At 44.1% G+C, this 17349-nt stretch overlaps 1 protein-coding gene across 2 annotated transcripts in view; it reads left to right on the top strand.

Moving 5' to 3' along the window:
• The window catches only part of PRKG1 (protein kinase cGMP-dependent 1), a 373843-nt gene that overhangs the window by 299661 nt on the left and 56833 nt on the right, over positions 1-17349 (top strand). For both annotated transcript variants that reach the window (XM_053948822.1, XM_053948821.1), the window contains exon 8: positions 13314-13379. In XM_053948822.1, coding sequence (XP_053804797.1) covers positions 13314-13379 — 66 coding nt within the window. The remainder of the gene's footprint in view (positions 1-13313; positions 13380-17349) is intronic.

Raw genomic sequence — 17349 nt, 5'->3', positions numbered from 1 at the left:
GTCCCTTTTTGTTGCACACAGGGGCTTGGGGTTGTTTGTTTAGGAGTGCTCCCCTTAGGGCTTACTCACGTTTTTTTCAGCTGAACCACGTTGTCACTGATCCTCCTGAAGCCTTGGAGTGGCTCCCTAGAACAGAGGCTAGACAAGAGTAAGAGAATAAAAGCAGGTATTTATTAAAGGCCTTCAATAGATACACCTTGGGCAGTCAAAAGCCTCCAAGGGGCTACACCCAAGATAGACAATGGTCATAAGTTTTTCAGACAATTATAAGTTTGGCCCATTTACATATTGGGTTAATCCTCCACTTACAACTCCAGGTAATGAAGTCATTTACCCCCAGTCTGCCTCCCCCCAATTCACTTTTGTTTATACTTTTTGGGGCCTGAGGCTGTAGGGTGTCCTTGGATCTCAGGCCTAGGGGGATTAAAGTAAAGCCATTCCTAAGCATTCCTAAAAAAAACCAGGACTGCCCAATCCATTTTTGGAGAGTTGTCAGTGGAATTCAGAGCTGCCAGCTATGACCTTCTCTTGGCATTCCCAGCTTCCTTCTTCCTACATGTGGTGGAAGAGTTGTGCTGATTCTCCAGCCTCTTGCAGGGGATTGCAGGGGTTTGTTTCGTCCTTTTTGTCTTTTTGTGTTTTTTTCCTCTTTTCACTGAACTTTCAGCTCATTTCCTCTGTCCTGATGTCTCACAGCTTATTTCTGGACTTGTCCGTCTCCCAACAAGAGGGTTCCTTATATAGAAAGTCTCAGATTTCCATGTGGCAAAACCCTGCAGAGTTTTTATGTCTGGACACTCTGAGGCTGCTCTGGAATTGCTGTTATCCATCAGGATTGCTTTGACCCTTTTGTTTGGGCCCTGACTCCTCACTTTTCTTGCCTCAAACCCCAACTCTTCCTCTTTGCCTCCATGACCTGCCTCCATCCAGTCTTTCCACTGGCGATTTTGACATCCCACACCCATTTATTGCACTCTAAAAAGTATCTTGGGGCTTCTTCCAGAAGCTTCTGAGATTAGGAGAAATTCCCAGTAAAGACCCACAGAGCTGCCCAGGCTTTGAGACCCCCCTAAAAAGTGCAGATTTGCAGACAATTATTATGTTTCCTGTATTTATTTCTTTAAATTGATGTTTGTCACTGAGGTGTCTGCAGACTTTTGCTGTTTGGAGCAAGATGTCGGTGATTCCCCCAGGAATTTCACCACAGAATCTCCCAAATCCAACAGGAAGGGATGGGAATTGTTGAGCTGCATGCCTTGGATAGGACAGGCATTTTTAGAGATTGAGCTGTGTTTATATTCAATTTTAAAAAAGGAAACAGTTCATTTAAAACTACTAAAGCTGTGGGCAACCTTCATCTCAATTTAATCTTGGGTTAGTTCAGGCTGAAAAAGTGGTCTAGGGTTACGTGGCAGAACTTCGCTAACAAAGCAATTTCACTCTGGCTGCTGAAGGGGCTGGCAGAGATTTAAATTCAGCAAAATTTATTATATTTAATTTTTTTCCCCCTCAGCCCCTGGGTTTGTAAAATCCAGTTCTTGATTTCTGAAGTCTAAAGCTCTAAATGACACATCCTTAAGGCATCTGCTAAATTCCATTATGTCCGCAGTTGGGCTGTAATTAAATGAAAGGTTGGCAGTTGTAGAATTGAGAAGAAACTGGAAGGTTTTAGAGTTTTATGTAGAACACGGTCTTATAAAGATGAAAATCGCTATTACAGGAGGTTACTCAGCATTTGTCCTAGGTGCTGGTTTATTTTCTCATCCTGTAGTATAATTTTGGATATAAAATATCGGGAACTTCACCCCCAAAAAATTGTGTTAAAATAGGACTTTTGCACCATTCTGGGGATGAGATCAGAATCCTGGAATGGTTTGGGTTGGGAGGGGCATTAAGGATCATCCAGTTCCACCCCCTGCCATGGGCAGGGACACCTTTCACTATCCCAGGCTGCTCCAAGCCCCATCCAACCTGGCCTTGGACTCTTCCAGGGATCCAGGGGCAGCCACAGCTTCTCTGGACACCCTGTGCCAGATTCTGCCCACCCTCCCAGGGAGCAATTTCTTTGTAACAAATGACCTTCTGTTCCTGGATTGAAGCCTTCCAAACCATCACAGGGGGAAAAAAAATTAAAGGAAATTAAATCAGGGAGAGAGAAAGGGATGTGAAGTTCCTGGGCAGGAAGTTCCTGGACATTCCTATAGACTGAAGGGACTCAGCTCTTCCATGGTACTGCAGCTCCTCTACACCCTTGGCTGCAGCACTGGGCAGAGGCATCTTCTCCAGGCTGAAAGGACAGGAATTAGGCAAGGTAAAACTTGCTGGGAATATTTGGGAGTTCAGTGGAGCCGAGGGAACACATCAGGCTGTGAAGAGCCTGGGAGATTTTGCACCCATGACGTCCCAGCCTTTATGCAGAAGCTGCAGAGTAAATCTTGCATCAAACAACCAGGATGTGATCCTAGTTCCTCACTGCTGGTGAAGCCTTCCTGGGATTTTAACATCCTGACCTTCTAACCTTGGACACTTTGAAATGTCCTCCAGGAAACTTTGCAAAAGGAGATAGAATTTGAAAGCCAATATTGTTGCTTTCTGGGTATTCCCAACATCTCTCACTTCCATGGGTTAATGCAGTGTTTGTAAGGATGGCCCTGGCTGGGATTTTCTGTCCTGTGTTGCATCTGGAATTGGTATCTGAAATTCTCCCAGTGATCTCTTCAACCTTTCTGGGATAAATCTGCCTGAAGGAAAATTGAGGTGGCATGAAAAGGTGTTTGGTTCTTGTTCTTCAAGGGACCTGGAACTGGGGCTGTGGTTTTTAGTCTGGGACATTTACAGATCCCTCTGGATATGCCAGAGGGAGTGGGACAGTCTGGTCAGGAAATACAGAAAAATCAGCTGAATATTGGACAAAAAAAGAGCTCTAAAGGTCCCCACTCTGACTTCCTGCTCCAAGGAGGGATGTCCCAGCTCCTGGAGCAAAGTCACCATTCCTTTATCCAGCCTCATCTTAAAACTCTCCAAGGAAGGAGAATCACCTATTGCAGTGCTCCAAGTTTTCCTGAAGTTTTCCATCATGTGCAAGCTAAATCCCCTAAATGATAACATGGAGCTGCTTTAAAAAAAAATTCCTGGAGGAATAAATCCCAAGAGAAGTAATTTAAGCTAAGGAATCTGGCATTTAAGAGTGATTATTGCCACTATTTGCTTCAAAAAGCTCTCGAGCCTGGTTTTTATTGTCAGGAAAATGGGAATATATCTAATCTCCATGGATTTGGGGGTGTCCAAAGAGCACAGGATTAATCTATAGGCATTGCATTATATTTTTTTAATCTTCTATTGTGTGTCCTTTCTGGACTGGGTCTTAGACACTTGGATAAAAAAAAATTGCAATAAGAAAAGTAAGCAATAATTTGGCAGTCTGTGAGAAATCCCTCCACCTGGGAAACCTGGGAGAGCTGGAAACTCTTTGGAATGCTGGAAAAGTTGGAGCCTTTTGTGCTGTTGGTTTATTGTCCTGCTGCAAAAAAAAAAAAAAAAAAAGAGGAAAAATTCAGATTTTAAACTCACCCCCAGCATGTCCTTGAGCAACATCAGATATTTTATGGATAAATCTCCCTAAGCAGGACCTCTCCAAGGAATGCAGGCTCATTTAGGAAATGTTTTATCATTTGGAATCTCTTGATGAAAGGCCTATAATAAAGTATGGGAGTTAACCTTGTAGCCTTATTTCTACTTTTATGGCTACAGAAGATACTTTTCCCATGTGGAGATTCCAGATTAAGGATAGTGAGAGAGTGGAAGGGAAGGATTTGAATTGTCAGGAGCTTTGAAGTCATAATGGGACAATGACCCTGTGACCCTGTGTTCCTGTTGGAGCTCAGGAGAAGCATTGGATCACTTCTCAGTTTGGGGGATTCACATTTTCCATCCAGGCCCAAGCTGTTATCAGTATCCAGGGCTTGGAGAGGGATGAGGCAGCCATGGGAAAAAGGACTTGGATTTCATTGAATCCCAGAACAGGTTGGGTTGGAAGGGGCATTTAGGATCAGCTCATTCCACCCTCTGCCATGGGCAGGGACACCTTCCACTGTCCCAAGATGCTCTAAGCCCCATCCAGCCTGGCCTTGGACACTTCCAGGGGTCCAGGGGCAGCCACAGCTGCTCTGGGAATCTGTGCCAGGGCCTGCCCACCCTCCCAGGGAAGGAGTTGACAAAGTTGGGGTCAGTTTGTCAATGGCCTTGGAGGTCTTCTTATTCTCTCTTTGTGTTTGTCTCTTCACTTATTACATAATATTAAAGTGCGGCTGCTGAGTCCTTCATGAAGAAAATATGTCAAGGACCATTTCATGTGGCTCTGGCTGCTGAATTCTGTTGTTGCTGCTCTTCTTTTTTGAGGAAAATAATGCAAATCAATGGTTTCCTCTTTATCTGTGCCAGTTTCCTGGGTTTTTGGCATTTCCTGGGTTTTTGGCTTTGCCTGGCTTTGAATGATCTGATCAAGGCTGGCAGATAAGTTCTTTATGCAGGGTAGGTTTGCAAAGCACCAGTTTCTAGAAACTCTTCCGATTTGTTCAAGGTTTAATTGATTTGTCCTTGAATGGGATAATTAACATTTAATATGTCTTAAAGATGCTCTTGTCGCCCACTGGCTGATTAAAACAGCAATGGATGGGGTGTGGTAGGGTTTTATTTCACTTTAATGGAAAAGTGGTCATTTTGTACCCCTGGGTTCTTTCACTCAGGAATATAAATAATTACTGACTAGTGAGACTCTGGTTCATTACAATAATTCTGAATAAATTACACAAGTAATTGGGTTGAGTCATTAATGGGGTTGGCAGGCAAGGAGGTTCTTCCATCCCAGTGTCAGCGTTGTGTCAGTTTTGGGTTTATCTGTCACTTCAGACTAAAGCCATGGTTTCACTACAAATACCAGTTTTAATTCCTATAGAATATTCCTCTAGCTGTGTTTGCTCTTCCCTGCCCTTCTGAGCTGCTGGAAACACTGTAGTAAGTGATATCAATATCATTGAGGGTTTCCTGGGAGCAGCGGGAATGGTGGGCCCACTGGAAATGGTTTTACCATCAGCAGAGAGGGATTTCTGAGCATTGTTCCCACCTCAGCAGTGGGAAACACCAGCGGGACCCAGTGGCTCCCTGCAGGGGTTAAAACTGTGCATGTGGCATTGGGGTGATGGTTTAGGGGAAGACTGGGCACTGTTGGCTGGATGGTTGGACTCGATGATCCTAGAGGGCTTTTCCTACACCTTCTGTGATTCCTTGCTTGTCCTGATGCCGGCAGATGGGTGGGATGGGTGCAGTCACAGGGCTTAAAAACAGATTCCATGCAGGACTTGGAAGCAAAGGATAAGGGATGAGATACTCATCTCTTTCAGCCTTGCAAGTCAGCCACAATAAAGGATTTCAGCTGCATATGGGAATGCCTGCAGTGTATCTCCTCACTGTGTTGTGGCAGCTCCTGGATTTAATTGGAATTCCCTTCCCAGGCAGGTGGAGTCCCCAAGCAGGGGCACGAATGGAGTCTTTGTGCCCAGAGAAAAGGCAGAGCAGGGGCTGTGACAGATGGCAGCCCACAGGTACTGGAGAAGGCTCTGGGAGACCTCATAACCCCTGCCAGGGCCTAAGGGGGCTCCAGGAGAGCTGGAGAGGGACTGGGGACAAGGGATGGAGGGACAGGACACAGGGAATGGCTCCCACTGCCAGAGAGCAGGGATGGATGGGATACTGGGAAGGAATTGTTCCCTGGGAGGGTGGGCAGGCCCTGGCACAGGGTGCCCAGAGCAGCTGGCTACCCCTGGATCCCTGGCAGTGCCCAAGGCCAGGCTGGACAGGGCTTGGAGCAGCCTGGGACAGTGGAAGGTGTCCCTGCCCATGGCATGGAATTTTGAATCCTTAATGGCCCTCCCAACACAAACCATCCCTTGATTCTCTGACTTCCAAGTGTTCCCACCCCAGCACTGCCAATAATCCATCCCTCTGTTTGCCTGAAGTACTCAGAAAAGCTCAGTGGAATTAACAGAAGGTGGAATTTTTGTTTTGCTGAAATGGGATGTGGGAAATGGATTCTCCTGGCTGGAAGCAGATATTTCAGGAAAGGCTGTTTGGCACTTGGAAGTGTGGACACCTGGGTGGAAACTGAGCTGAGGGTGCCACTTTTCACAGGTGTTCAGGCAAACATCCCAAGTCCATCTGCCACCTTCCCTTGGCACTCCAGCTTCTGGAAGTTCCAGTCCAGCTTTGGCTCCTGGCTCATCACCAGCAAAGAGAGAGCCACAGGGAATTGTGTTCCCCTGGGGTTTGCCACCTGTGAGTTGTGGATCTGGAAAGTGCTGTTTGTCAGGAAAGAAATAGTTATTATTTTCTTTATATATTATATATCTAGGGAATATCAATCCCAAATATCAATCCCAGAACTGTTTGGGCTGGAAGGGACCTTAAATCCCACCCAGTGTCACCCCTGCCATGCGCAGGGCAGGGACATTTTCCACTATCCCAGGCTACTCCAAGCCAACCTGTAAGATGTGCCCCTTGTTGCCAGAGTGAACAAATTACCCTTTGTCTCCTTAAAAAGGAAAAAAGCTCAGAAGTTTCTCTCTTCAATTTGGTTAAAAGACACTTTATAGGGCTTTGGGGACTTCGCCTTAAACTTAAGGATAGCCAATTGGACAGGAGCCAAAAAAGTCCTGCCTAAGCAATTCACTAGAAAAAGAAGAGAACAAAAGAAGTTAATGGTTTTTGTGAAGTGTTTTAGCAGGAGCAAGAACTTCTTGCCCTGGCTCGGTTTTTCTCTGTAAAGAGCTTTTTTATTTTGCCTTTTATTAAAACTTTTCTGTTTCCAACACTGTCACAGGAGCCATCCTGCTTCTTTTTATGCCACCTGAGGTAGCTGAGCTATCTTGGGTGTAATACTTGTCTCTGAGAGCTTATAAGACCCAGCTCAAAGAGACCAAGTATTACCAACCTGGCCTTGGACACTTAAACAGTGGGATCCTTCCTTGAAACACATATTTGGAATGTGATTACTCCCAGAAGACAGAAACTTTCATCTAAAACTTCACTTCTCCTGAATGCACCAAAATTCCCCTTTTTTAGAAAACTAATTGAGGAGGAATTTGATTCCCATGGAGACACTGACATCCCAAGGACACCCAGTGCTACTTTCTGCCAAGCCTGAAAGACCCATGGGAATATTAATATCAGAATATTTATTAAGAAAATATAATTCTTAATTTCCAGGTGACTTTCCCAGACTATTCCAGTGCTGTTTTTCAAAATCCAAGGCTATAATTCAGCCTCATGTCTGGGCTTTTTTCCCCACATATATTTTATTTAAGCTTTGAGCTTTATTTCCTCTTTTGACAGACATTTTATTTTTTAAAAACCCTGATGAAATTTCCGTAAGTTCTTACCCATTTTAACACTGGAAGTAGTTTAGTGCAGACCCTCCTATGGAGGAGGAGCACTGTTTTTTTGCTCCTGATTTTTCGTGCTATGAGTCCTGCCTGTGCTGAATGCCCTCAGATTCAAGCACCGTGTTGGAATTCATCCCAATTTGTTCTTAAATACCTGCTCGCCTCATCAAAATGCTAAAAGGAAGACAAGGTTTCTTGAAGGGTCATCATGGCTTGAAATGATGAGTGCAATTGCTGAGGTTTCTATTGCGCCTTCCCAGTGCTGAGTGCTGAATCTTCCACCCTCATATTTGGGTGGTCAGCAGCACCTGCCACATAAAACCCCTATAAAATCACCCTAAAGGTGTCCTCAGAACACTGAAATCCTCTGTGGCAGGTTAGGACATGTCCATGAGAAGGAGAGAAGCTGCTCCACAGCACAAAAGAGGTGGAGGTGTCGAGGTCAGCGACTGTCACAGCCATAAATACATTTTTGGGATATTCAGAGCAGCAGCACCATCTACACCACCAGCAGTGGGAGCTGAGCCTGGGAATGGGGATCCATCCCTTTCCTCCCGGGAATCTGCTGGGTCACAACCCTAAATTGCACTCCTAACACTGCTGTTGTACTCCCAGTGCCAGAATCCCCTGTAGGCACCCCCGCCACCGGGGCCAGGAATTCATTTCTTTCCATGCCAGCTGGATTTCTTGAGTAGGATCCTCACAGCAGGCCCAGCAACTGTGAGATTTAGTTTGGTTTTGGCACATAAAACCTTGATTATTTATTTCTTTATTCTAAATCAAGAACAGGCAGGTGGTTGTTGCATCTCGTCCTGCTGCAGCTACAGGCCAAGATGCAGGTGAACTTATAAAAATTATTACAACATTATTACAACAACATTATTATTATTATTATTGTTGTTGTTGTTGTTGTCGTTGTTGTTGTTGTTATTAACAAAAGGTAATCAAAGCTTTTAAAAGACATTTTTAAGTCTCCAGGTAGACAAATCCCTCTTTTTAAAGGATAAAAGAGCACCAAATTTGGGTACCAGTCCTCAGCATACCCAATAAAGCTGATTCTTATCTCCCATATGAAAATCATGGTATAATGAGAAAATACCCAGTAAAATAGAAGTGAAGATAGAGATGCTGGGCTTTGAGCTCTTATTGCTAAATTCAAGCTAATAACTGATTTTTCCCATTTTTCCCCCATCTGACGTGTCTTGTCCTAAATGCTTTAAATCAACCTTATTAAGAATATTGTAACAAGGTCAAGTGTACAGTGCTGGAAGGTGGGAAAATGCATTAAAGAACTCGAACAGCAGCAAATTAGGAACCTCTGAATAGCCCTGTGGCATAATTTAAAACTCACCAGGGAAGACCTCATTTTTTTACTTCTGAAAATCCTCATTAAGAACATTCTCAGCTGATTTCAGCTCTCATCTCCTCAGGTCCCACAGGACGGGAGGTTTCTGCCAGGGATGCTCCCAGGCAGGTTCTGCAGGGCAGCCACCAAGGACCAGGCACTGACTCACCTGCTCTGGGTGGTCCTTTGAGATTCTCCAGTTTCTTGAGCTAAGAAATGAGGTTTTATCCTCATTTTTTAGGGAAGGAAATGGTGAACATTGGGAAACAACTGGATGTGGCTGTGTCCATGGAGTCACAGAACGGTTTGGGTAGGAAGGGACCTTAAAGCCCATCCAGTGCCATGGACAGGGAAACCTTCCACTGTCCCAGGCTGCTCCAACCTACCTCAGGCACTTCCAGGGATCCAGGGGCAGCCCAGCTGCTCTGGGCACCCTGTGCCAGGGCCTGCCCACCCTCCCAAGGGAGGAGCTGACAAAATGGAGATCAGTCAAAGACTGGACTTGATGACTTTGGAGTTCTTCTCCAAATTTAATTAATTCTGTGATCCATGTCTGCATCAATCACCTGGATCTGCCTGATTTCCATGGGAGAAAACCACCCCTCACAGACCAAAGTTTGGTGTTCCAACCTTTCATCTTCCTGAGACCCCAACATCCATTTGCCATTGGCTTTGATATAAAAATACATCGCTGGGATTAATAAACACAGCATGCTCTACTAATATTTTATAGATTTTAATGGGAAACTAATAAAAGGTGCCGTTGGAAAAAGATGCACTTGAAAAGCCATTTCATAGAAAATCTTGTAAAAATTCCATCAGGCATTAAAATCTCACTTTCTAAAAGGGAATGAAATACAACAGGAGGGATTTGACTCCAGGGTACCCCAGTTTGAGGGAATGTAGCAAAAACCCCATGTGATTTAAGCTTCATGGGTATTGGGAAAACAAAATATTTCTTAGAGAACAACAATTCAGCTCATTGAGCTTCAAAAATACTATTTTACCGATTATTCGCTCAATATAAGCCAAATGTACAACTCTTCAAATAGAAAATGTACCAGCTCCTTCTAATACTTCGTTTTATGCCTTGTGAGCATCTTGTTAGGACTTACTGGCTGCTCCTAAAATATATTTTTACTCCCAGTGGCTCCAGCTGAAAGGTTTAAGCCCTGCCAAGGGTTGTACAACAAGATGTACAAAGAAAGAGGAGCTGTTTGTGATAATTGACTGGAATATTCATGAAGCTGAGGCCTCAGGTCTTTCAAGGCTCTGTTGGTCGAGGAAATTCTGCTCTGTCTTTACAGAGGGACATGAGGGTTCTAAAAGTAAAAAACTCCCAGGAGCTGCTGCTGAGATTCCACCAGCCTAGGGAAAAGGAGGCTCAGGGGGGACCTTGTGGCTCTGCACAACTCCTGACAGGAGGGGACAGCCAGGGGGGGTCGGGCTCTGCTGCCAGGGAACAGGGACAGGACAAGGGGAAATGGCCTCAAATTGCACCAGAAGAGGTTTAGGTGCATATTTAGGTGGATATTGGGGAAAATTCCTTTACAGAAAGGGCTGTCAAACATTGGACTGACTCCCCAGGACAGGGCGGGGGGAGTCCCTGTCAAATGGATTGGGAGCAGTGGGATCTATGGGAGAAGGTATTGGAGCAGGACTTCAAGCAGTTTGGGGATGTAGGAAGGCAATAAAAAGCAAAACAACAGGAGTCACCTCAAATATTTTACATTTAGGGCAAATTATGGCAGCCTAAGGTAAAACCATGAGACAGTACCTGAAGTATAAACTTATCTCTTTCTAAACTGAGTTTTTGACAGCTTGTCAGAAGCAAAATTGTTGTAACTTCCCAGTGTGGGAAGCTGGCTGTAAATTCCAAGGCAAAAAACAGATTTGTGCGTTTCATCCCTTAAATAATGTCCTCGTGTTTCCAGTAGTGTGGTGACACGCTTGGGAACATTTAGGAACATGGGTATTGTTGCCACCTAATTCCACCGTGGGGTTAAGGAGCTGAAAAGGACACACGAGGTCTCCTGATGGGATTTTTGGCCCTTGTCCACAGCCAAGGATGTCCTGAGGGCTCCCAAATCCTCCCCTCTTGGATTTCCGCAGCCGAGAGCCCCCGCAGCAGCTGTGACCTTTGTGCAGGTGGCCAGCTCTGGGCTGGGGGAGCTGTCAAATACCAGGGGGGGGTCACAGAGCGCGGAGCTGGAGGGGATCAGGTGTGTCCGGGGGAAATGCTGCAGCAGCCGGGGCCATGGAGCGCTCGGGGAGCGAGGGCAACTCCACGGATGAGGAATGCGGATTTTCGGGAAGCAGCTCCGAGGAGGAGGAAGGGGATGAAGGCCAGGCAGTGTCCGAGTCAGTGCTCTCCTCTCCTCCCTGGGGCCACAGGGGGTGGTGGGGCGCTGCCAGGAATTAATTAATTAATTAATTGTTAATGAGTTGTGTTTTACACATTGCACTTCTAATAGCTGCTTAGTGCTGTGCTGTTGAAATAATTACTTGTATTTAATGCACTTGTAGTAATGAAACTACCTGTTGCATCTAGTGCAGCAATTACTTTTCACTTGTCATTGTACTGGTAGTAGTTACTTTTGCCTTTAAAGCTGTGCATTTACTGGGAGTAACCTCTGCATTTTATATTTTACACTGGTAGTAATTAGTTGTTTAATGTATTTACTAGTAATTAGAATTTCATTTAATGCTGTGCACTGGGAGTAATTACCTTCGTTTTTAATGCTCTGCACTTGTAGTAGTTACTGTTTCAGTTAATACCATGATTATTTGTCGCATTTAATGCCCTGCACTTGTAGTAACTTCTGTATTGAATGTCTTGCACTTGTAGTGGTTACTTTTCCCTTCAATGCTGTGCATTTAGCAGTAGTAACTTCTGGGTTTAATGCTTTGCACTTGTAGTAATAGTGTTGTGCCCTTAGATTAATTACTTTTTGCATTTGATGCAGTTCACGTGTGGTAATTACTTCTTGCAACGAATGCCATGCACTTGTAGTAATTCCTTCTGCATTTAATGCTGTGCACTTCCTAGTGGTTAATTTTCCACTGAATGCTGTGCACTGGTAGGAAATACTCTTGGACTTGTAGTAATTACTCGTTGCACTTAATAGCATGCACCTTAAAAGCAACTTCTGCACTGAATTCTGTGCACTTGTAGTAATTATTTGTTGTGTTTAATGCCACCTACTTGGAATAGTTACTCTCTCATTTAATGCTGGGCACTTGCTGGTGGTTGCTCTTGCCTTTAATCCCCTGTTAGTAATTTCTTTCCCAATTAATGCCTTGCACTTGGAGCTTTTCATGCCATGCACTTCCAAGGTTTCATTGGCCTTTAATGCCATGGATTTCTGTACCTCGCTGTGCTGCAGCTGCTGGCCAAAGTCACCTTCTAGAAAAGGTTGGATTAATAGAAGATAACAGAAATTACCACAGTCCCTTGTTCATCTGAATACCTCATTTCAAACTTTATTGAAAATGTCGGAACCGAGGCCACCAATTTTATTGTCTTTTCCTGGTCTGCAGTCATCTATGTATAAAATAGTTACCAAATCACGTCTGTGATCCATAAATATACAGGGATAAATGTCTTTTTGTGGCATCTAGGATAATGGGACAAATGTGTTGAGTTTTAATGAGAATTAGTGGACACCAACAAGTTTGAATTCTCAATTTAATGGGTCAATATATTGTCAAAAGCTGGCTACAGCAACTTAATGAGGAATTCAATATTATCCTTCCTTATCCTCTCTGTATTTACCCAAGTTTTAGGAGTTAATAGAGATAATTATCCACTGCTATTCCACTACTTGTTTCTCATTGCTTTAAATTAGCACAATGTGATTTATCAGTGGAGTAAATTAGCATGAGTACACACTTAATTCCAGTCCAAATAGACTCAGAGTCAGCATTCCAGCACAGGCTGGAGTATTAATGTTCTTCCCTTGTATTTCTGCTTGCTCTACTCTAAAGGTGTGACCATGAAGAGAGCTCCAAAGCAATTAAAGTTAATTAATGATGACCTCAAAGGGAGAGTGCACGTGCATCACCCTTTTTTCACCATATTCCTACTCTAACACCTCCAGTCTTTAAATGGGAATTTCTATTCCTAACAGCACCTGTAAATCAGATTTTCTGCTTCAGTGGAAGCCTAGAGTGGTGTTCCAGCCTAAATGAATGAGGGGTGTTTAGAAGAGGGGAGGTCTCTCTTGCCTGTAATCCACTTAACCTTGGGACATGGAAAGGTTGGAGGGAATTGGGATAAAGTGAACCCAGAAAATGCAGTGCTGACTCTTAAACACTGGAACACCAAATCGACCTGATTAAAATGAATTAAATTGATTATTTTTATTAGTCTTGAAATTCTAGTCTTTTATTAGCCTATATGGATGATGAAAACAGCAAGGAAAAGCTGTGAAAGCCAGAAATTTGTCCTCAAAGTGCTTGAAAAACCCTGTATGTTGGAAATCAGAAGATTGTCATGGAAATAACTGAAGAAATGTGTTTTTTTCTTGCAGGGAGGATGTCAGGACAGCCAACGTCATCGCAGCTGAAGCAGTTACTTGTCTGGTCATAGACAGAGAGTAAGTTCCTCCTTCTGCCTGGGGCTGGGGGGAAACTCCCATTTCAATCTTTGCCAGAGCTTAATGAGAGCTTTGGATCATCTTCTCCAGAGAGACCTCTTAATTTGGGGTGATAAAGTCACAGATGTGTCCTTGATGAGTGGAGGGAAGGTGCCCCTAAATCAGTGAGACAAAACTCAATAGTGACAATTAGAATCACAGAAAGTCCAAATGGAAATAAAGGAGGAGCTGGAATTAATGTGGAAATTCCATGGTATTTGCTCCTGGCAAATGTTTGAGCAAGGTGTTGTCCCAGTCCATGTGAGGATGGAGAGTCCTTGGGAGAAGGCCACAGCCCTGCTGGGAGCTCTGTCACTCAGAAGAGATACAGGAGATCAGAAGAGTAAAATAATAATTTATACAGGGAGCTTGAGAGAATTCAGTGGGGTTAATCCAGAAAAAACTATGCCTGGATGCTCCAGTGTTGCAAATCCAGCTCTCTGCAGTTACTGGGAATGGGACTAAAAAATGACATAAAAATGGAACATGACTCCTGGGCTGGTTTTCCCGTTGTGCAGCACTGGCACAGACCAGCACAAGGCATGGACACACCTCAATGGGAATCTTTCCATGGGAATGTGCTATGGATCTGTGAAACCCACAGAGAGGGTAGACAGGTGTTGAATTTCACTGCCTCCCCCCATGCAGGAACTCCGAGAAACCTGCAAGAGGGAGCCAGAAACTGTGGAATAATGAGAAAAAAATGCTGATGTTGGAAAGGAAAATAAATCCATTGGATTTTTGAAGTATGTGGGACCCACCTGTAGGCCAGGAGCTTTCAGAGCAGTGTGGATTGTTGGGGTGTCTGGGCAGGGCCAAGAGCTGGATCCATGATTCCTGTGTATCCCTAGAAGTGATTCTGGAGCCCTTCTTGTGTTCTGGTGAGAGATGGGATTCTGTGCTCTTTTAGGGCTGATCTCCATCCCCTCAATCCTGCTGGGATACCAGTGGTTTGTGTTGAGTTATCTCACAAGCCTCCATTTCTGGAAATCCAGTGTTCTGTAGAGGGTGAGCTGGGGAAAACCTTCAGAAATCCTGCTAAGTTCTGATTTATGTTAATTCATTATTAATTGCAAAACCTATGGTCTGTCCATTGAACACAGGTGGGGAACACCTGAGGGCTCCTTTCTCAACCTGGTAGGTAAAACACCCACCCTCCTTCTCGTGCTGTGGGGCAAAGAGAAGAAGAAGAATTAGATTATTTAGCAAGGTAGTATTTTAATAATCTTTATGCTTTTAATAATTAGATAATTTAGCAGTCATTCATTCAGAGAAATAAAAAACAACAAATAATTTATGCTTTTTATTTTTACACTTTTGCAATAGATATTTTTGGTTTGCACTGTGAGACCTAAAAACCCCAAATAATTCAAGTCACTCGTTCCTGATAATTTCCCAGACTGTTCCTTTCCTCGTCTCATGTGCCTTGTCCTCAGCATACAATGCCCTTGAAATAGTAAGGAAGTACAAGTTAAATTTAAACTGATAAAGCTCTGGTTAATCTACCTCAGAGATTCTATTAACACTGTGCAATTAGCAAAGTAACACTATTTTAAAAATTCTTATTTATAGTGCAAGAAAAGTGACCCTATTGATAGCCCTATTTATAGCTCAGAGCAGGCTGTCCTGTGTCCTGGCCAGTGCTGGATTTCATGTCCCAGCTCTTCCTTAGGCTCTTATTTTATACCAATGACAACAGCAGGACCAACATTTCATGTGGAGATAAACTACCAGGACTTGTGGCAATTTGGGAAATTGATGAAGAAAAAGAACCATTTTTTTAATATCCAGACAGAGCAAATTTTACACCTTTTGGGTTGGTGGTGGTGGATGAGAACGTTGAATGACACAGGAGGTGGAAATGGGAGCAGGGAGTGGGTGTTCCCTGCAGCTGGAATTTGTTCCGTGCAGCAGGAGGGGTGACACAAGTCACTGAAGCTGACAAATATTTTCCTTTTCCCAGACAAGCTCTTTGCCTAATCAGATGGAACCACTGAAGCAGCGATTTTCGTGCTCTGTGGGTGTCCCCATCTGAGGCAGCTCAGCAAAACTGGCATTGCAGTTTCAAAAAACGAGTGATGGGAAAAGACCTTTTCCTTAACACATGGGATTCCTGGAGAATTCCTGTCTCACTGACCAGCATCACCCACTGGAATTATCTGCAGCAGAGTAACTCTTCCAAATTCCTTGTGAAAGGCTTCCCAAGGCATCCAAAAATTGTTCCAGCTGCCACACTCCCACCTCATTAACAAAGAGAATCGCACCTTGGTGCCACAGGAAGTTATTCCTAAGGGAGGCGTGAGCCTGGCTCTGGATTTGCCAATATTCCCAGCAATTTTAGGGCTGGTTTAGCTGCTGCAAGGTTTGTAGTTTGGGGATGAATAATAGGGGAAACTTTCATCACAAGGGTGAGCCACGAGCTCCGGGCAAGTTGGGTTTGGGAAGGGAATTGCTTATGCTGGATTTGAGAAGAGAATTGCTTAAGTTTGTTCTGAGAAGAGAATTGCTTAAGCATGACAAGAGGGAATGCTTTGCCTAAAAGGATCTCTGGAATTTATAAAATATATATAAAATGACTACAGGGTTGAAGCAGTGGGAGTGGGGAATATGACGAGGGAAGTCAAACTGGAGCTCGTGATGGGTCTTTAATTACCAGATGATGTTGGTGTTGCCTTGCTTTTTAATTTCCTTCTGAAACAAGAGGGCTCTTCCAATCCCATAAACACCCCAAAGACTCCCAAAATGTAGTACAGCTATTTTTGCCAATCTAGGAAGATATGCTTTGCAAAGTGCATTTCCAGCATCCTTTTCTGGCATAGGAATGAGCAAAATCCTGATCTAACAATGAAAACAACCTGCAGGAAGCATTTGATGCATCCAGTGGACTTTGTTCCCACTTGTCCTTGTCCTGAAAATATTTGTTACGAAAAGCATTGGCATTCTTTCCATCTTGCAGTTGTGTTTTCGAGTATCTTCCTTTACTGGAATAATGAATTTCAGTGGAATTTGGTCCTTAATGCTCTTAATCCTTCCCTGTGAGGGTGGGGAGGCCCTGGCACAGATTCCAAGAGAAGCTGTGGATGCCTCTGGACCCCCGGAAGTGTCCCAGGCCAGGCTGGCCAGAGCTTGGAGCACCCTGGGATAATGGAAGGTGTCCCTGCCCATGGCACTGGGTGGGCTTTAAGGTCTCTTCCAACTCAAACTTTTCTAGGAATTCTGTGGTTCCCATTGGGAGCACCATTCATTTTGGTCCCCAAAGGATGAAAACTAAAAAATTGTGTGGTCCTACCTGGTCAGGTGTATTTGAAAGAAAGAATGTGGAATTCAGAAGGAAAATAATCCAAGGAATTTCCCATTATCATCAAAATTTCAACACAGAAGAGAAGGCACCGTAATCCAGTGGAGAAGATGAAGTGAGAGGGTGACAAGGTTGAGGGAATGAGGTTGGCAGCCCTGTAAGGGACCCCAGCATGGGGCAGGCTCCATGCTCAAACTCTCTGGTGAGTTAGGATTGATTTATCCAATGTTCTTCCTGCCAGCCACGGAGCACAGACCCAACCACGGGCTTACAGAATTGGTTTGGAAACTTCAACAAAATCCACAGTGCTCATGGGAATTGTGACAAAAAAGGCCAGTTGGAGATCTGACCATCTGAGGGAATTTGGAGAAGCCTTTGGGTACTTGAGGAGCCACACAGCTCATTGCAGCCCCACCATTTCCTGCTGCTCAAACCTCCACTCTGGGAGCACACATGAATGTTTTACAGCACCTCTCAGATGGCTTTTAGGCATTTTTATTTCCAAGTGCTTTTTAAAAAAAAATATTTACAATTCATGGACTTTCTGTCTTTAGAACTTGCCTTGACCCTACAAGATCAAGGCTGTTGTTAATGAAGTTTTTCCTGTGGTGGCACTGCAGGAGTTCATCCTCT

This window comes from Vidua chalybeata, chromosome 8 (genome assembly GCF_026979565.1).
Source record: "Vidua chalybeata isolate OUT-0048 chromosome 8, bVidCha1 merged haplotype, whole genome shotgun sequence".
Lineage (NCBI taxonomy): Eukaryota > Metazoa > Chordata > Aves > Passeriformes > Viduidae > Vidua > Vidua chalybeata.
The sequence above is the reverse complement of the archived record's forward strand: the minus strand, read 5'-3'. Positions and strand labels throughout refer to the sequence as shown.